The sequence below is a fragment of the Podarcis pityusensis genome (assembly GCF_964106645.2).
Source record: "Podarcis pityusensis genome assembly, chromosome: 8".
Taxonomy (NCBI): Eukaryota; Metazoa; Chordata; class Lepidosauria; order Squamata; family Lacertidae; genus Podarcis; species Podarcis pityusensis.
In genome coordinates, this window is record NC_138033.1 from 49,659,697 (window position 1) to 49,680,672 (window position 20,976).

The 20,976-nt window shown below is 43.4% G+C and overlaps 1 protein-coding gene across 4 annotated transcripts in view; it reads right to left on the reverse strand.

Annotated features, from left to right (window-relative positions):
• LOC308483694 (thyrotropin-releasing hormone receptor-like) overlaps positions 1–20,976 on the reverse strand; it is a 38,279-nt gene that overhangs the window by 12,209 nt on the left and 5,094 nt on the right. For 2 of the 4 annotated variants that reach the window (XR_013989751.1, XM_081017838.1), the window contains exons 1-3: positions 15,461–15,798; positions 3,119–3,620; positions 1,780–2,215 (exon numbers count right to left, since the gene is read on the reverse strand). Coding sequence is in view for 3 of the 4 variants with exons in the window: in XM_081017838.1 (XP_080873964.1) it covers positions 1,780–2,215; positions 3,119–3,579 (897 nt within the window). In the remaining variant the exon portion in view is untranslated. Of the gene's footprint in view, positions 1–1,779; positions 2,216–3,118; positions 3,621–15,460; positions 15,799–20,976 lie in introns of those variants that run through there. The other 2 variants (XM_081017839.1, XM_081017840.1) reach the window with 2 other exon arrangements.

Below are 20,976 nucleotides of genomic sequence, written 5' to 3' on the forward strand. Positions count from 1 at the left end.
CAACGAACAAGTAGGAACAAGAGAAGCATTTCCCAAAGCCACCATCAGCCCTGGATTTGCGGGGTGGGAGCGGCACCATCTATTGTGCAGCTTCACTTTAGAATTCTCTTTTCAGCCTGCCCTTTTCGTACCAGGACTCTTTCCAAAGAATTAAAACAAAACAGTGTCAAAGCCATCGCCACCGTGCAATGTTGATGAAGGCTCTGAGAACGCTTCTGGCTCCTTGCTTGGCAGACGGCAGTGGTGATAATTCAATTCCATGCAAAACCAACGTGTTGGCATGCCAAACAAGACAAATGTTGGCAAAGGGAAGGTGACACATCATATGAGTGATTCTTTAAAAAGGACTTGGATCTGCTTGGAAATTCACGTTACTATTTAGAAACCCTTCGTCCCTTCTGCTCAGCTTGGGATTTATTTGTTTGTTAGTTGGGGAAGCAAATGCATTCTGCACATGCCCAGAAGCACATCCTTATGCTCCATATAGGCCACCAACATCTTCCGATGAGACACGTTTGGTGGCCCACTGTGTCCCTGAGTTCTGGTCAGCCAATCCTGACCAAAAGTCAATTCTGCTTTCTTTTGGACATGTTTTAAAAACTGCATCGTTCAGACAGGGTTTTGGAATGTGCTGGGTTGTGTGGTTTTTAAAATCAACTCTTTTTTATTGATAAGTTATTGATGTTTTTACTATTGCTACTTTTGTATCATGGTTTTATGCTGTACAACACCTTGTTACATTTTCTCTGAAGGTGTGCTTTATAAATATTAACATTAATCAGAGCATTGGTATTAATTAAGAACTGAGAGGGGAGGTAAAATAAGCCAGGGAAACAATTGGAGGCTACAGCAGTAGGTGGAAAGATGTAATCTGGATGCTGGGTCTATCCACAGATTAGAGCTGCTAAATCAGGGAGGATGGGAGCACAGCCCCCCCCCCCCGCATCTTTAATAGATGGGTTAAAAAGGTGATTTCAGCGGGTGTATTTTGCATGACAGCTTCCTGCACTTCTATATCCCTACCTCACCAAAGATCAGGGCCGGGCAGACTTTAGGCTTGCAAGGCTATCTATAGGTCCCTCCAACCCCCCCCCCCTTTATTGCACATTCATCATGATTTGTGCTCATGATAGTATTGGGGTGGTCACATGCAATTCCACTTTCAATCCTCTTTCCACCTGCAAAAGCTTTGTGCCAGACATACTGCTTGGTTTCCAGTCTGTGCAAGCCCCATAACCTTCCTTTGAAACCCTCTACCTTCTTATCTTATAAACGTTCCAGTTTATTTTATTTGTCCCACTTCTGTTGTGCTGTCATGCAAATATGCCCTTTTACAGTAGATGGCAATAATGAAGTAATGTATCTCCCTATATGAACCTATCTGGATGCAAAGATCCTCAGTTTAAAAGGGTTTTAATTTTTGTATTTAACTAGTTTGTTTTTATTTTTCTGTTTTATAATCAATATTTTAAATGTAAGCTGCCTTCAATCCCATCTTGGGAGAAAGGCAGGATATAAATATATTTATTCCACCGGTCAGTAACACTGGGGGAGCATCACAGAACAAATAAGACAGTGAAATGATGTGTGGACGGTCCAGAACAAATCCGCCACTAACACACTATAATTGTGTCAGTCATAGAATACACTGCTGCGCTTTTGGACCTCTTGCCAGCATGACACTGTTCTCTCTAGCCCCCCCCCCCCCAAGGCTGAACCTGCCTGCCCATTGGCCTGAACTTGGCAGCACCTGGCAATCTCCAGAGGGCTCTGCGTTACCTGCTTCCTGGAGGAGACGGGCACCCTGGTTCTTGAACCACTGGCCTTGCTCCGGCTGGCCTCTGTGCCATTCCTCTCTTTGCCGATCCTTACTTTGCAACTCTGGTCTTGCCAGCGTTGGGTGCAGGCAGTGGGCTGGTGTGGGATGGGGCTGCGGAAGAGGACCCTCCCAATGAGACCATAGAGCACTGTGGAGAGGAGCAAAGGGGTGACAAAGAAGAGGGCGAAGTCGAGGAGGTAGATGGGCAGGTAGAGGTTGCGGGAGACCTTGTAGCCGCACTCCAGCTGCTGGCTTTTGTTGACAGCAATGTCCACCAGGAAGAACCACAGGGTGCAGTACACTGAGGTGAGGATCCAGACAAAGGTGATGATGCGCTTGGCCCGTGACACTGTGCACATTGCCTGCGCTTTCATTGGGTGGCAGATAGCAATGTACCTGGCAGAGATGAAAAGGAGGAAGTTATATGTGAGTAAAGACATAACACTGTGCTGAAACAGCAGTGGGGAACCTCTAAGCCATGGGCCTCAGGGGCCCACCTGGCCTCCCCATTCAACTTGCCAGGTTGCTTTGACTAAGCCACACGCACTTGCCCTACATGGGATGCCACTTATTCTTTAACACTGATTTGGGGTAATGTTAATTAATTGCCATTGCATAGAAACAGGCAAATCAGACCCACCCAAAGGGCATGTTTCAAGATGGAGAGAGAAGCTGGTCAGGCAGTAGGCAGCAGGCTGCCCAGTGATGGTCCAATGCCACTGGGATGCCACTGGGGGCCAAGGACCACATCTGTATGAAGTGGCAGAATGAGGATGGAAATACCCTGAATGATGGGCAGGGATATGAAGATCTCCTGGGGGAGAGACTGGGAGAGAAAGAAAAGCTCCCAGGTGATACCTGGGAGGGGCTGTCATTTTCTCTGAGGGTGGGGATCAAGAGCTACTTTTACATAGAGAGAAGATTGTGTACTTGTGCATTGTTTTTGCATCTTAGACTGATTTCCTCCTCCCTTACTTTTTAGGCTGCTGCTGTTTAAGGTTTATCTGGGTGCACTGTTTAATTCTGTGTTGTTAACCACTCTGTGGTCCTTTGACAAAGAGCGGCATATAAATTTAAGATAGAAATAAAACAGATGGATATCACTGCTCTAAGGTCTAAATTGGGGATGTGGAACTTGTGGTTCTCCAGATGTTGCTAGACTACAACTCCCATCATTCCTGGCCATTGGCCATGCTGGCTGGGGCTGGTGGGAGTTGGAGTCCAACACCATCTCGAGGGCAACACATTGGATACCTCTGGTCTAGTAGAACAGAGCTACTCCTAAGAATCTTTTCTTACCTTTCCACAGTGAAGGCAGTGATGGAGCAGGATGATGCATTGATGCCCAAGTACTGAAAGAAGGTGATGCCAAGACACCCAGCAAATCCATAGATCCATGTTCCTGCCAGGCTGTCAGAGATGTTGGGCAGGCCAGCAGCCACCAGAACCATCAGATCAGCCACAGCCAGGCTAACCAAGTAGCAGTTGGTGGGAGTCCTCATCTCACGGGTGGTGAGGACCACCAGCACCACCATGACGTTGCCGATGATGCCAACTCCGCAGATGCCCAACACCAGGAAGACAGAGATTACCTTGTATTCGAGAACATCCAGTGGACTATCGCTGCCTACCAGGGATATGTTGGTGGGACTGTCAAATTTGCTGCTGCTGTTCTCCATGGCTGGGATGAAAGCGAAGAAGGTTTGGGTCAAGAGAGGCACAGAATCAGATTTCACAGAGGAAGGTCTCCTCATTCCCATTCAACTCCATCAACACTTTCCTTTAGCCAGACAGGGAAGTCCTGAATGTAAACAGATCAGACAATTAAAAAAGGAGCTGGGACCGAGCAACAGGAGCTCATCCCCTCACGGGGATTCAAACTGCCAACCTTCTGATGAGCAGGCCCAAGAGGCTCAGTGGTTTAGACCACAGTGCCACCCGCAGGTATAATTAAATTAGATTCTATAATGCCACATTCACACCATACATTTAACGCACTATGTTACCACTTTAAATATTATGGCTTCCCATCACCACCCAAAAAATCCTGGGAGTTTGTTTCTTTCTTTGTTTGTTTGTTACGGGTACTGTTAGCAGACCCCTATTCCCCTCCCAGAGCTGCAGTTCCCAGAGTGGCATAACACTCAATCCCTCTTCACAGGCAACTCGTTGAACTGTAGCTCTGTGAGGGGAATAGGGGTCTCCTAACAACTCTCAGCACCCTTAGCAAGTACAGCTCCCAGGATTCTCTGGGGAAAGCAGTGACTGTTTAAAATGGTATCATAGGGCTTTAAATGTATAGTGTGAATGTGGCCTAAGAATTCTATTGGGGTACATGGAAGAGAATCAGACACTGATTTTTAAAAAATATTATATTGTCTTCTGGTGGCAGCAAAATGTTTAGCAGCTCAGCACTGGGAGAAAGCAGATAATGACAGCAGTGAGTTTCAGGTGTGGTTAGTGTGTAGTTTTGCTGGTGTTAGCTTAAGTTGGGGAGAGAGCAGCAGAAATGACAGCATTGCTGCTATCAATAAAAGCACACTTGCATATTTGGTGTGTGGGGCTAGTTGTCACTGCTGTATTTCCATATTTTGGATCTACTAGCAGGTATTATGGTCCTTGTATGTTAGTTGTTTCATTTTTATATTGGTGGTGTGGTATTATAATAATTGGGATTATTATTATTATGTTTATATACCACTTAATACCAAAACAGGCTTCTAAGCAGTTTTAAAAATATATAGAAACTAATTACACAATATTCTTAAAATGCACAGTAATTAAAAATACAACATTAAATGCACAACAAAACATACCATGCCTAATTTTCACACCTCTGTCATCACCCCTCTTCCACATTTATTTTGTAAACTCTCCTCATTGCAGAGTTGCTCCATCCCTTTGGTTATTTGGCCACCCTTCTCTGCACCCTTTCCAGCCTGTTCCAGCCTGCTGATTCTGTGTGGTTGGTGCTGTTTTAGCCAGATTTCACCCGCAGCCTGAACATCAGAAAAAAGGGAATAATTCTCCCAGGGCTTAACTCCAAGTAAACATTAAAAGGATTTCACTGTTAACTAATTAACTGGCTGTTGCTTTGTTGGCATTGTCCCATGACAGGGTCTTATTGTTGGCAGTTCTCTGTTTATGGAATGCCCTCCCTGGAGATATGTGTTTGTCTTCCTTTTTATTAACATTCAGGAGCAATTTCAAAACATTCCCATTCACCCAAGGCTTTATGGCTAAAATATACTATTCCAAGTAACCTTGAAACTATTAGCTGTGGTGGTATGTGACTGTTGTTGTTTTTTTTAATAGATGTTCTTCACTATAATAATAATATTGTAATAATTTATTACTTATTACTGGTTTCCCCAGCCACTCTGGGTGGCTTCCAACAAGAGATTGAAAATACATTAAAACATCAGTCAAAAACTTCCCTAAACAGGGCTGCCTTCAGATGTCTTCTAAATGTCAGATAGTTTTTTTATTTCTTTGACATCTGATGGGAGGGTGTTCCACAGGGCGAGTGCCACTACCGAGAAGGCAACTGCCAGAAGGCCCCTTGGTGATGGACCTCAGTGTCCGGGCAGAACAATGGGGCTGGAGACGCTCCTTCAAGTATACTAGGCTGAGGCCATTTAGGGCTTTAAAGGCCAGCACCAACACTTTTAATTGTGCTCGGAAACATACTGGGAGTCAATGTAGGTATTTCAAGACCGGTGTTATGTGGTCTTGGCAGCCGCTCCCAGTCACCAGTCTAGCTGCCACATTCTGGATTAGTTGTAGTTTCCGGGTCACTGCTTTTTAAAGCTTTTAATACTTTAAAAAATTGTATTGTTTTGCTCTTTTGTTGTTTGCTAGCCTGTAAAGAGAAGATAGAAATCTGATCAGTCCATAAATAGACCTTTACCTTCAGGTAAAAATGTGGTCCCCCACGGAATCAGAGTGGCCATGATTCGAACACTGACTCTGCGAGGCAGGGCTCTTAAAGGACCCCTTGCCATTCACACTTTATCAGGGCCTTCTTCTTTTTCCACCGGCTTCAATGAAAAGGAAACCTAAAGATGAACTTTTTACTTCCAGAGTATACCCATAACAACCTCAGTGTTTGCCTTGTTATAACGAAATGCCTATTCTTGCTGTTAACGGAAAAATCTGAGGGCTCCCTTGGACAAAAAGTAAAGACACCAACCAGAGCAATTGGAAGCAAAACAGCAGCCTGTAGGCTTGGCCTTTATTGAACTGTTGCAACAGGGTGTTCCCCTCCCTTGCAGGAGAGAGGAAAAGACCCAGAAAGATGGTCTGCAAGACCTTATAAAAACTTTTGAAATTCCCCTCCTCCAGTTCAAGCCCACCCCCAGAAACATCATACATACATTACAGAAAGGAGGGGTTGACATCATGCATACATTACAGAAGGGGTTGACATCATGCATACATTACAGAAAGGAGGGGTTGAGGGAGGACTTGTGGTGGTAACCTGAGTGTCCTGTCACCTGGCTTTCCCCCTGCCCATGAGTCACTTCCAGGAGACAAAGGGGAGTTTGCAGTTTCCTGCCCCCAGAGGGAAGATCTGATCATTGTCCTTTGATTCAGTCCATGCTGAATCCACTAACATATGCAAGTTCTTTGTCATTTTGATTGTCTTCTGTCTGGGATTATCAGGGCTGACATAGCAACTGGGCAGGGCTCCTGTGGATGTGCTGGTATGCCGAAGGGATTATGGCTGACCAGAACCAAGCCACCCCCCTTTGATAGTCCTTGTCACATGGAGTAAAATAAAATGGAACAGTGCAAATCCGATGTATGGTTGATTTTCTATGAATTTATAACAGAAATGTGGCGTATGTAGTGTGTGAGTGTGAGTGTGTGTGAAGTTTGTGCAAACAGAATGATTGGGGTGGGGGGTTCCTGCTACAGTTCCCCCCTTCGGAGATAAGATTGCAAAGGTGGCTACTTTGCAATCCTTTTCTCCGCACAATTTAAGGTGATAAATATTAACCTGCTATTCTCCGTCCCAGATGCGTGTGCCCATGTGAACCTGAAAGGGACTTGGATATCATGCTTCTTAAGGATATTTGCATAGAAATATAATGGTGTAACAGTGCACATAGTTAGACATAGGATGTCACGTAAAATTAATATTTTGTTGCTCAGTTACTTGTGGTATTCTAGCACTTTGGAAGAAATATTTTCTCAATAGTGGTCTATGCTTTACATTTAGCAGGAAGATCCACTAATGACTGAAAAGTGCAGTTTGCTTTCCCCCCCGCCATTTTTGTGTTCTCAGGTGTCAAGGTAGCTCTTCTGTGGTCTCACATCGGCATGGTGTCGCAGTAGTGGCAATCCCTGGTGAATCCACTTAGGGCTTTCATATTTACTATGTTGCCTGGCACCCACCACAGCTGGCACAGGTTTTGGACACGTCCTGAGAGAAATGTCTTCGCCTTGGCCATTCCATGGGATTATTTTTTTTTATTATTATTATAGGCTCTGGTCTTGCAGTCATGGGAAGTTGCTCACTTGCACTTTAAGGACCAAAAAGCTAATTGCAGCCTGGATACACTTGCCCAATTCAAACTGAGTCCAATTTGAATTTATGTGCCCATGGTTCTCAACCTTTCAAACCAGTCTGTTAAAGGAAAACCGTTCTTAAAAGGGCACTTGTCCAAATAAGTCAATTTAACTCTCTAAGGGATCATTCCTGCTAAACCAAAGCATATGCACCTTCATGTATCTTATCAGCTTCTCTTTGGTAAAGCGAGTTTTAGCACATTTTAAAATGGGTAGGGAAGTTAGCAGAGTGCCAGGTGGAACAACGAAATGTGGTTATAAATTTATCTAATTCTAAACATTGGACTACATAATAGCCTGATCTGTTAAAAAGCATAAAATGTATGAGAATCCTCCACTGGGGTGTAAGGAATAAGACATTAAACATAAAAACAATTACACACAAAAATAGCCCCCCTTTTGTGGAAATAACACACTGTCAGACACATTTCAACATTCCTACGTAATAACACATAATACGAAACAAACTAATTAAATATCAGTTGCATATTTTGACACAATTGTGATCTTTTACGCATGTATCTTTTGAATCCTGGAGCACAGAGGCTTGAGGTTCAAGTGAAAAAATGTCCTTGTAATTCAACTCCTCCCCCCTTTGTCAGCCCCACTCCCCATCAGTCTATATCCTTTGAAAGAGATAGCTGTGGCCACTTTGAAACTTTGGTGTCTGTTGTTGTTGCAGGTCTTGTGATGGCGGAGAATGAGTTGAGGGGTTGTTGCTGCTTTTCATCATTGTACATCTGAATAAGTGATATCCTGTAAGGGGCAGGGTTTTGGGGGCTTAAAGACAGAGTTAGGAAAAGGAGGGGGCAAAAGGCAAAAAGGATGTCCTTCGGTTTCTGTTGGAAGCTGCAAATAATAAAAATCTTAGCGAATTAAGCATTTCATTCATTCCAATATTATTATCACATTTTCATATAATTACTGTTATTATCTGCCAAGTTCGTTTGGTTTCCTTCACTTTGGAGAGAAAGAGAACTGTAAAAAATACAAGGTTAAAATAATAATGAAACACACACACTGACTTATGAGGAACGAAAATAAATAAATGCTAAGACACACAATTTTAAGAAATCTGAAGAAACAATGAAAATAAAAGAGTGTTTCTTGATGTGACAACATCGGCTAGAATGTTAATAGCAAAATACTGGAAAGTGACTTAATACGAAGGAAAAATGAATGGCAATTTAAAGTTGTGCAAGTACCTTGCACTAGCCAAAATGACAGAATTAATAAGAGATGCTCAGGCCAAAGGTAAACAAGTAACATTCCACAAACAATGTTTGGTTGTGCTTCGATTAACTTCATAGACATCATGGAGAAACGGATTAAATAAATGAAAAACAGATTATTTGTAACTTTAAAAAGTGTCAAAGCCACAAAGAGATGGAAGTCACTAATATAGCAGGGATTCAGACTTGTTTCACAGAACAGAAAGAAAGTTGCTGTGGGAGGGGGAAAAAAGGGACAAACACTTTGTTATCGGGGTTCACATATCCTGTTAAAAGGGAAAATTATTTCATGTGAGAAGCCTGTCAGGAAATGCTGTTCCTAAAATTCCCATTGAGGGGGGGAATGCTTTGATATTTACCTGTGAAAAGAATTTGGCATGTTAAGATTTGGAACCTGGAAAGCTCCTGACTTTTGATGGGCTAGTTTTTTTAACCCTTTTGTCTTACGTAGCCCCTGGAGCAAAGACACATTAAGGATGATTTCCCTCAATGGTTCCAAGTTTTTACATAAGGAAATTTGGATAAGTTTCTCTCTGCAGTTCTCGAAGAAAACCTCTCCCCCCTTACAGTTCCCCCCTTCCTCTCTCTCTCTCTCTCTCTCTTTAGCTGATCTAGCCTCTGTGCATGTGCAGAGTGATTGTGTCTCAGCAAACCTTTTATACTATTGAAAATGTTGCATCCTTTGGCTAAATTACGATTTGAATAAGGGAAGGGAAGGGTAAGGAGTAGATTTTGAAAATAGGGTTTGATTTTAAACAAAAAAGAGAAACTCAGCAATTTAAGTATTCACCAAAACTAGCAATTTCAGCCCAAGCAAAAGAGACTGCTTCCTTTATGTACAGGAAAGGGCTAATATCCCTCTGGCCATTCGCGGAACAATGCCACGCCCTTATATATGGGGGAAATGGCTTTTCTCAACATTCTCAGTCATTTCAACCTTACCATTTGCAGACAAAAAAATTTTTTTTTTCCTGCCCTTTATTTACAGGATGGATGGTCAAGGCTAATGCTACTTGACTATATGAATTTTATGTGCTTAAACTTTGAATAGACTTTTAAGTTTGATTTTTTTTTTTTTTTTTTTTTAATAGTAGACAAAATGATAAATAGTGTAATCACTCAAATGCTTGATATTACCAGTTGTGCTTCAAAAACATCATGGCTTTCACCTCTCTCCTCTTAAAACCAAAGAGCAAAGCTAGGCTGAATTTCAACTCATCACCTCACTAGAATTTAAGAATTACCCTCCAATGCTTGTAGACACATGGCCTTCCACACAGCCACAAATTGGGAGAGTTGAAAGGGACCCTGGGGTCATCTAGTCCAACCCTCCAAAATATAGGGTTCACAGCAAGATTTCGCAGCAAGATTTGTACTATCAAAGAGACATACAAATTTAAGTACAGATTTACAACTGGGAAAGGAAACATCTATGCTCCTATCATGTACTAAGGAAGAGGAAGATCTCGAGATAGTTTGAGTGAGTTTGCTTCCTTAGACTAACGAATGCAAGTTCCTATAGAAATATTTAAAGGAAGACTGAAGTGAACAGATTTGTTTTCCCCCCCTTAACTTGCAGAGGAATAGTAAGCCTAATTTAGATTATTATTATTAATATTATTATTATTATTATTTTAATAACTGCACATTGGAAAGTGAGATGCGGGGTGACTTTAGGAAAGATTCCCCCCTCCCCTCTTTGCAGTTTCCTTTAAAGGAAGCTTACTTGGGAGTAAATTTACCTGGCACAGAAGTAAGAAGGGGAAGAAAACTGAAAGAGGCAGAATGAAACAAGGGGGGCATTTTCTAACAAAAGAGGCCAGGAAGTCTTATAGAGACTGATATCAGGAGCCTTACAATAACTCTTCTGTCCAACCAAATCAAAGTAAAAAACTGGACTCACATATTTTTCTTAGAATGAACACCATACTTTCATAGGCATATGCTTAATGAAATACATACACTGCATTTTAGCTTGGGAGAGCAGTTGGCTCAACTAGGCCTTTGCAGCAGAAACATTAGGTTAACTTCACCTTCCAAAATAGACTGGAACAAAGGTGTACTCACAAACTCAAAAGTTACAACAAAACATCATTTACCATTAGACTTAAAATCAGCCTCCTCACTTGAACTAGAGGAAGGAGGTGGGGTAATCCCCCTTTCAGAACACAAGTAGCACGTATACAGGATTTTACCACTTGGGAGGAAAACTCTCTTTTAGAGCCTCTCTCAAATAACAAACATTTGCACACTCCATTCTCCATTTTGTTTTGTTTAAGATTAATAAGTTGCAACATGGCTTCCTTAGATTTAAAATTTTGAAGCAAGCTTGCAATTTAAAACTATGTGCATTTAAGAACAGTCTGTGGATGCCGAGGCCAATGTAAATACAAACCCTTGAAATATTTCTAAATCTTTGAGTACATCTCTTATTCATTTTTTTATTTTTATTTTTTAAGAGAAACTAAGATCTCTAATGCGTGGGCTCTCAGGCTGGGCTGTTATTATATCTACTGCCTTCTGAGCACCATTAAGTTTACAGTTTCATGTTCCAGCTCTAGGCTACAGTTTAACAAGACAAACTTGACCATTTTTCCCCCTTTATTTTATTTCTATTTTTCTCTAATTGGAGATGACAAGCTGGAGGGGCATATTAGAATCCTCTCTGGGGCAAAAAGGCTTCATGGAAGCTTTGTTGCCAGGAGGAGTCCAGCTAGGGTGTTTAGTGAGCTCCCATTCTCTCATATGTTATTATTGGGCTTTTTTTCGTTAACGAAGTACGCTAAAGACAGAAAGAGTGGAAACACACACAAGGGAGGAGGGGCAATGGGAAAGAAAGGGGGGACAGAAAAAAAATATCCTTTCAGTGTTTGGAATCTCTTTGACTAACACAACTCTCACCTATCTTCAAGCTACAAACTCATTTCAAGAAATCTTATACATGAACTCAAACTTCAGCCACGGGACACCTCGGCCCGAGAAACTTCAACCACGGGACACCTGGCCCGAAAACCTTTACCACGGGACACCTGGCCCGAAAACCTTTACCACGGGACACCTGGCCCGAAAACCTTTACCACGGGACACCTGGCCCGAAAACTTCAACCACCTCTTCTACCCTCCACAACAGCCTCCTGCCTAGCCTTTTGGACTAAGTTCGGAACTCCCTACTGGACGCTTGCGTAATGCAATGCCAGATCAGGGTCCGAGAAAATGAAGGTTTGGAAAGGAAACAAACGACCTTGCGTTCTCACATACCCGGGTCATCCCTAACAAAGGTCACCAGGCAGGAGGGGCAGCTTCATTTGCATAGTTAGGGTAGGTGGAGAGTAAGAGAATACTTGAAAGACTCCTCTGGACGACTCCGAGAGAGGAATGTCAGAGAAAAACAGTAAAAGAGCCACGCTTTCCCGGACTCAATTCCAAGACGGAAAACGGGGGAGAAAAGGGATAGAGAGATTAAGACGTTCCTGGACGACCCCGAGAGGGAACGTCGGAAAACAGCAATAGTACCCCAATTTTCACGGTCACCTTCCGCGTAAGGAATTGGGGGAAGGGAAAGGGAAAGGATTTGACGTTCCTGGACGACCCCGAGGGGGAACGTCAGACAGTAAGGTTCCGCAACCTCCCTGGCCACTTTCCGAAAGGGGAGAATCGGGGGAGAAAAGGATAGAGCTAAAACGTTCCTGGCCGACCCCGAGAGGGAACGTCGGAAATGAAAGAAGGAAAGTCTGGCTGTCGTGGAGATGTTCCTTTTCCACCCCCCTCCCAATGTATTTACTTCAAACCATACTCACGTTCGAAGATGTCCCCTGCGGATCTCAGGATCCTTTCCCCTTAGCCGGCTTGACCTCGCCTTTGCTTCCCCTGGTTGGGCTTTTGGTGACGATTGATTACCGCCCGCAAAGAGGAGGCAGGGAGAGGAAGAAGGATCTCTGGGCTAAGGTTGCCCAGTGGCGCCTGATCCCCTCTATCTCCCTCCTCACCTCTGCAGGAGAACCAAGTGTCCCATCTGGGGTGCCAACTGTTAACGGAAAAATCTGAGGGCTCCCTTGGACAAAAAGTAAAGACACCAACCAGAGCAATTGGAAGCAAAACAGCAGCCTGTAGGCTTGGCCTTTATTGAACTGTTGCAACAGGGTGTTCCCCTCCCTTGCAGGAGAGAGGAAAAGACCCAGAAAGATGGTCTGCAAGACCTTATAAAAACTTTTGAAATTCCCCTCCTCCAGTTCAAGCCCACCCCCAGAAACATCATACATACATTACAGAAAGGAGGGGTTGACATCATGCATACATTACAGAAGGGGTTGACATCATGCATACATTACAGAAAGGAGGGGTTGAGGGAGGACTTGTGGTGGTAACCTGAGTGTCCTGTCACCTGGCTTTCCCCCTGCCCATGAGTCACTTCCAGGAGACAAAGGGGAGTTTGCAGTTTCCTGCCCCCAGAGGGAAGATCTGATCATTGTCCTTTGATTCAGTCCATGCTGAATCCACTAACATATGCAAGTTCTTTGTCATTTTGATTGTCTTCTGTCTGGGATTATCAGGGCTGACATAGCAACTGGGCAGGGCTCCTGTGGATGTGCTGGTATGCCGAAGGGATTATGGCTGACCAGAACCAAGCCACCCCCCTTTGATAGTCCTTGTCACATGGAGTAAAATAAAATGGAACAGTGCAAATCCGATGTATGGTTGATTTTCTATGAATTTATAACAGAAATGTGGCGTATGTAGTGTGTGAGTGTGAGTGTGTGTGAAGTTTGTGCAAACAGAATGATTGGGGTGGGGGGTTCCTGCTACATTGCCTTCCCACCAGGCACGACACAAAGGAGCCGTGAGAAGCATAGGTGAGCATGGAAGTGTTGGGGAGGCAAGAATGTGCCAAAAAAATTGCCAGACATATAGTGAGCAGTGCAGCTCTTGACTGACCTAGTCAATCAGCTTGATTTTAGCAAGAGCCATCAGAGCAGAGGAACAGGCTTGTGCATACTGATTGCCCTCCTGGAGATGCCCACTGCCACCACCAGAGAAGGGGAGCCGGGGGTGAGAGGGTCCATGCTTGGTGCTCCTGAGCTGGAACATTGCAGTGCATTGATGTGTTTGCATTTAATTGAATAATGAATTGATTAATCCGTTAAAAAAACCCAGGAAATTGACCAATTTAGAAACCTTCTGTCGGTTTACCGCCAGAAGGTTTATTAGATTTTGATGCGTTCCTTTGCTCCCTCTCTCTCTTGCCCGCTCTCTCTTTCTCTCCGCTTACTGCCTCTCCTTCCCTGATGCGCTGCCTTATCTGGAAGGATGCTACACTCAGTGTGTACTGAGGAGGGATTTGAACAGAGCGGCTGCTTCCCCCTGATCTTAACTAAACCTTTTTCTGCTGCTGTTGAGCGTAAAGGGTGCAAAACATGGCTGAAGTCAATAGATGCCAGCCCTTTCCCACAGGCACACCCTGGCCCTCTGGGCTTTCCCATTTGATCTAATTTTGTGTCATCTTTGCCCTTCCTCTGGTACCCAGGTGACACGCCATGGCCGAGAAAGGGAGACACAGGCACACGAATCCTCACTGAAATCATACCGTTGCCTTGTCTTCCAGCAATTTATTTATTTATTGTTAAATTTATATCCTGCCTTTCCTCCCCAAGGAGCCCAGAGTGGCCATCAGAAGGGTAGATGGATATGGAAGTGGTGGAGAGACAAGAATGGGATCAAAAGATGCCAAACATTTAGTTTCATTAACACTATATTGGCCTAATTTGCCGAAATAGCATCCTTCCTGCTGTTGATGGATTCTTCTCTGTTCCCTTTCTCTCTTTTTTGGGGGGGGGGAGGGGAACAGCCTCATCAAGACAGGTCAGCACAGCCAGCACATTGCCAAAAAAGAAACATTATTGTGAAAGCTATTATTTGACCTCTGTAGATTCATTATTCCGTAAGTAATATTTGCTGTTGAACATAACATACACTCAAGGGTTGAAAAATAAACCACTCAGACATGCCTGAAAAAATATAAGGAAGGGAGGAAGGAAGGAAGGAAGGAAGGAAGGAAGGAAGGAAGGAAGGAAGGAAGGAAGGAAGGAAGGAAGGAAGGGTTTAAGCAGGAAGCCTGGGTGAGAATGCAATGTGTGTGCCACAGATCTGGTTGCATTCAATGTGACCCTTGCAAAGTATGCAGGAAGGATGCATTCAAGGTGTCTCTCACAGGCAAAGTGTCAAAGGGGAGAATTCTAATAGGAGATTAACTCCATGGTTTGCCAAGGCATCTTAAAGGTGCAAAGCATGACAGGTTACCTTGCCGATGGAGCTTTACCTAAACATTTACTGCAAAAGGGCTGCTGATGTTTGTTGGTTCTGTGTCCTGTCACCTAAAACCTGTTTGCTGCTCCTCCTCCTCCATATCATTCAAGAATCCCCAGATCTTTTCTGCTTCTTTCACTGGGATAGGCAAAATATACCCACAATTGAGCCTGTCCCTGCGGATGCCTTTACACATTGAAATCTATTGGATTGTCTCATTTAGGGAGAAGGGCTGTAGCTCAGCAGTAGAGCACCTGCATTGCATGCAGTTTCGATCTCCAGGTAGGGCTAGGAAATGCTCTCTGCTTGAAACCCTGAGAAGCTGCTACCAGTCCGTGAACACAATGCAGAGATAGATGAACCAGTTGCCTGGCTTGGTATAAGGCAATACTTTAAATGGTCTGGTAAAGCCTTTCTCCAAAGCAGACAAGTAACCATCCTGGAGATCACCCTCTTTCCTCCCTCTTTCCAAAACCTATTGCCTTGGTTTTTAAAACAGCAAAACAAAACCGGGAACTAACTTTTCCTGCAAAACTTACCTTCTTTTTTTGCATCATTCTTAGATCCTGGACGAGACTGGAGGCAACAGAGGAAGGAGAGTTAAAGGCATGCAGCGTCCCTGTCCCTCACCTCCTCTCCTCTCCGTCCTGCTTTGCCAGAGTGCCTTCGTATCTCCTGCCTTTTCTACAGCATCTGCCTGCCTCTCTCTCCCCCTCCCTCCCTTTTCTGTGTGGCTCATGCAGTTTTTGCTGGCAGATATAAGGGGGACCCTTCGTCAGCTGATGTAACTCCACTCTGGCAGGGCTACGGTATGAAAGGAGAGACCCTCTCTTTGTTGCTTCCCTGGGAGAAATTGCAATCAGCATTGTTTAACACACAATCAGGGAGTGTAGGAAGAGCGAATAAAAAAAGTGCCACTGCTCATCAGTTGTTTTTATTGCTTGCTCTGTTGGCCAAGTGAGGGATATTTTGACAGCTGTCACCAAGTGGAAAAGCACTCCAATCCAGACAGGAGGCGTGACCTGGGGAGGGGAGGGGCCTGCTGAGAGTCCTGAGGGCCAGATAGTGAAGCCTTGAGGGCCACATTCAGCCTCAGAGCCTGAGGTTCCCCACCTCCGCTTTACAGAATTATCTTCATCCCCAAGTCGAGCATATGAAGCTGGTTCTGAGTCAGACCTGTGGTAAAACTAACCCAGTATTGCTTACTCTGACTGGCAGAGATTCTCCAAGGCCATCTCTCTTAGACTATGCTATCAGGAGCTGTCATCCAAGCTGAGGGCATCAGCTTGGTGGCGCCTGCTCTTGAACCATCTCTGAGAGCAGAATTTTGTTTTTTATATATATAAAATATTTATTAAAGTTTAGACATTGCAAAAAAACAGAAAAGAAACAAGAGAAAAATATAAGCAATAAACAGTTACAAAACCTCAAAGACAAAAAATAAATACAGTAGTACAAAACATCAACAATACAAAAAAAGAAAAAAGAAAAACCCCAAAAAAGAACAAACAGACATACAAAAGAACTACATATTTTCATATCCTTATCTTTCATTTGCTTATTTCCTCGACTTCCTCACACCTCCTTTTTTGTATTCTAGTTCAATTAAATATTCCAGCAAGTCCTTTCCCTCTTTCACAAATTTAGTTCCATAATTTAACTTAACGCAATTTTCAATTTAAATTTACCTCTTTACCCAATATCAATCTATTCATACTTGATTCTTTATAATATTTCTACTAAAGTCATATAACTTCTTTCCAGCATCTTTCTAACATTCATTAATTTTAGAATATTTCTGTAAATAAGCTTTGAATTTTTTCCAATCTTCTTCCACCGACTCTTCTCCCTGGTCTCGGATTCTACCAGTCATTTCCGCCAATTCCATGTAATCCATCAGCTTCATCTGCCATTCTTCCCTGGTAGGTAGGTCTTGTGTCTTCCAGTGCTTTGCAATGAGTATTCTTGCTGCTGTTGTAGCATACATGAAAAAAACTCTGTCCTTCTTTGGCATATGAAGCTGGTTCTGAGTCAGACCTGTGGTAAAACTAACCCAGTATTGCTTACTCTGACTGGCAGAGATTCTCCAAGGCCATCTCTCTTAGACTATGCTATCAGGAGCTGTCATCCAAGCTGAGGGCATCAGCTTGGTGGCGCCTGCTCTTGAACCATCTCTGAGAGCAGAATTTTGTAACCACTGGCGAGTCCTGATATGTGACCTTCTCTAGGACACAGAGAGAATGTCAGTTATGTCTTCTGTGGACAATATGGGGATTCAGTGTTTTGACCTCTTTGTAGGGTCTGGCCTACATAGTTATTTCATAATGGATGCATCTGCCAAAGGGCTTGAGTTCAGTTCCTTGTCCATCCACAAATTCTCTCAGTGACCTTGAGCAAATTGCCTAGGCTTTGCAAAAATAGCTACTCTGGCTCTGAATACAATTCAGTGAGAAATGTGTCATTTTACGTCTTTGCCAGTCATCCTTCTTAATATTTGAAAGCAAATTATATCAATTACACACAGAAAGACAGACAGACAGACAGACAAAGAGACACACTCTCTTTCCCCTTCTTGCTATCAGCTCCTGGGTTATTCAAGGAGTTCCAGAGCAAACTGTTTCAAAGAGAAGAACAGAGCCCCCTACCTGCCTATACTCCTGCAGATCCTGTAGTTCCCCTAAGCCTACTGAGTGCTGATACCCATCTCTAGCACAGGGGTGACAACTTGAATAAAACATTGTGGGGGCCAAGGTATGCCCTGCCCTGCATAATCAATGAGATGATGCAGTGCACACACACCATTCAAATGGTATTGCCCATCTAATTTGTGGGGGCCCGGCCCCCTCAAATATTTTATTTACTGAAGCTCCCATGGCACCTAGGAGTTGGCTCCTATGCTCTGGCACCTGGTTTAGCTACATAAGAATCTACATTCAGAGATTGAGTCTACTAGTAGTATATTATGGCATACAACTCAGTGCCCTCAGATGCTTCAGACTACAACTCTCAGCAGCTGCTGCCAACATGAGCAGTGGTCAGGGATGATGGGAATTGTAGTCCAGATATGTGGTGGGGGCCACCAGGTTGGGGAACCCCTGTGTATAGGATGGTGATAGAGGTGAGCAACCAACACAGGGTGTTATGCTCACACATATTGAATGACCTATGCACCTTTTGGAAGTACAACAGCATTCTGTGTACAACTTAGGGGTAAATTCTCTTTGTGAACTAGCCAAGAGGGGGCTGGATGGAAGTATTGCTTAGCAACCAGGTGGAAATGCATGATGTTTGCTGAAGTAGCACGTGTCCAATTGGCTGAAGGAGTTTTTCTTCTATATATTTAGGTGAATGTCTCCCTGCTATATACAAGGCCTGAAGTAAGAAAGACAAAACCTGAGAAGTATAATTTTAACTGAATAAATTCAAAATATCCTCAGTAAGTTGGAAAAAAATGCAGTGAAAGGGTAACATTTTGTTATATATGGTAGACATGCAAAGTGATATCTAAATTTTGGACTGAAATCTTTGATGAAATTTATAAAATTGCTAACCAAAATCTTGAATCTAAACCACAATTAGCTTTATTGATAATATTTGATAACTCAGAACAGAATATAGTTTTTAACAGCCTTGTTATTTTCTTGGTAACAACAGCTAGATTGGTAATAGCAAAACCTTGGGAAACTTCTCATTCCAATTTATTTGAATTTTGGTGCCAAGAAGTTTGGCAGATTTCCCTCATGGGAAATTTATTTGATAAAGTGAAAGCACAAAGTAAAGATCCATAAGTTGTCATGTTGTGTGGTATAAATGTATTAAATATGTGTCTATGTCAAAAAAATCTTCACAATCCAGCTCTGTAAACCCATGAAACATTTTGGACAACTACACTTGGGAACCTGAAATTTGAATAATAATGAAATGGACTTACATGCCGAAATGTAATGTCTCAAACTTTACAACTCCTTTCACTAGGTCTACCTATGTTATTGTTAATGATGTTGTGTGTTTTAATTGTTACACACACACACACAAATGTATAAGAAAGACAAAAATTCTCTGTTTATTTCTCCACATATTATACACTGATCTTGTTTAGTTTTCCTCCGTAAAGTGTTATCAGGATTTCTCTCTCTGGAGAAATTGCTTACATTATGACAAACAGTGTGGAACATTAATTCAACAGTCACAGTTCAATGGCAACACAACAGGAGATTTGGAGACTGCATAGACTCTCCACATTTCATTTTCCACAGGAACAAATATTTACATTGCATAAGTGTAAGTATACAAGTAAGATACACCCCCATACTTATTTCTGGACACTACTTTTTGGTACACAAAAAGTGAACAAGGAATTGTGGGATTCCTTAGCCAGAAAATGAAGTTATTGCTTTCTGGGGATGATCCTGGCTCAACAACCATGGGAACAGCCTGCTATCTTACTTTCACCTTAAGTGGTTCAAATGATATTGTAAAGCAGTGGGATAAAAATGCTGCACGTCCCTCCTGAAGCTCAGGACTGCAGAACATTTTTGCATACAGAAGGTCCCAGGTTCAGTCCCTGATGTCATCTTCAGGCAAGTCTGGGAATTTCCCTAGCCTGAAACCCTGGAGAGCTGCTGCCAGTCAGTGTAGACATTACTGGGCTAGATGGACCAACAGTCTGAATATAAGGCAAAGTTCCCTTTGGGTGGAACCTCCTAGGAGACACAAGTCACTGGTGGTGGGTGGAGCCAGAGGCAAAAGTGGGTGTGGCCAGCATGATGGCCATGACTCTTACCTTTGTACAGTAGGCTAACCATATCAAACCAACCAAGTCAAAGTCAGAGGTTTCTAAACACACGCCTGTCTCTCTATCCACCTTCCATCCAAGCAAGCAAGAGGCATCCTCACAGTTCAAGAACTCATCCCAGCCAGGCAAATGCACTCAAGCAGTGCTGGTACAAAGGGTGTGGACTGGGCAAACTTCTGAGGGCAAGACAGAGGTTCTTATTTGGCTCTCAGGTCTGAGGTTGCCAATCCCTGCGCTATGGAAAACACCACCTATGGAAAATAAGAAGCCTGCTTTAAACCAGTGGTTGCTTTCTACAGGTTGGGGTGGGGGTAGGCTTGAACCCCAACTCCTCTCAGCCCCAGCCAGCATGTCCAATGGCCAAAGATGGCAGAAGCTGTCATCCAACAACATCAGGAGGGTGACAGGTTGCTCACGCCTGGTTTAAGCTCTGGTGATTCTTTCCAGATTTAGCTCTGAGAGCAGCATGGGGTGGTGGCTGAGGAAAGGGGAGTCTCGTGCTTTCATCCACACCTTGTTGTTAGGGCCCACAGAGCAGAGGGGGTTTCAACCTGTCAGAAGACCCAAGACCAAGAAGTTGATTTTGTATTTTTGCAGCAGCCAAAGGAGCAGGAAAGACTCGACTGTTGTTCTGGGTAATAGTTTGAGCTGAGAGGTACTGAGGCAATTCTGCCTTGGGAGATTGGAAGGGAAGATTTCTGTGGATTAACATAAAATCAGAGCAGAGCTGAGGTGGCAGTGAGGGTGACTCACTTGCAGGCCTATTATGAGGGGGTGGAGGGGAGGGGGAGAAGAGATTTTGTCTGCTTCCATGGTGGATCGCTCATCATCAAGCATCCCCCACCTCACCTCTGTCTCTGTGCAGTTTTCCCGGCAAGCAGCCCAGTCCTCAAACCATTAAGCCACAGCCATTTCATCTGCTCAGCCAAAGGTTTCAGAGATGCCTTAGTATGGTTTTACACTGGGCACCAGTCCTACCACTAGGCAGGGTCCTTTCTATTGTGCATTCATGTTTATTTGACATGATGATTGTGTTAGGATGGCTAGATGCCATTCTATTTCCAATACGGTTTTGGCTGAAAACACATTTGCGTGGACATGTTTCATTTTCAACCAGTACATCTCCCATAGCTTCCCACTGAAATACTGTCACTTTTAAAACCACAAAGGTTTCAGTTTTTGTTTTTTGTCCTGCTTCTGTTGTGCTATCGTGCATGAGTGCTCCCTCAGGGGGCAATAATGAGTTAACATGATGT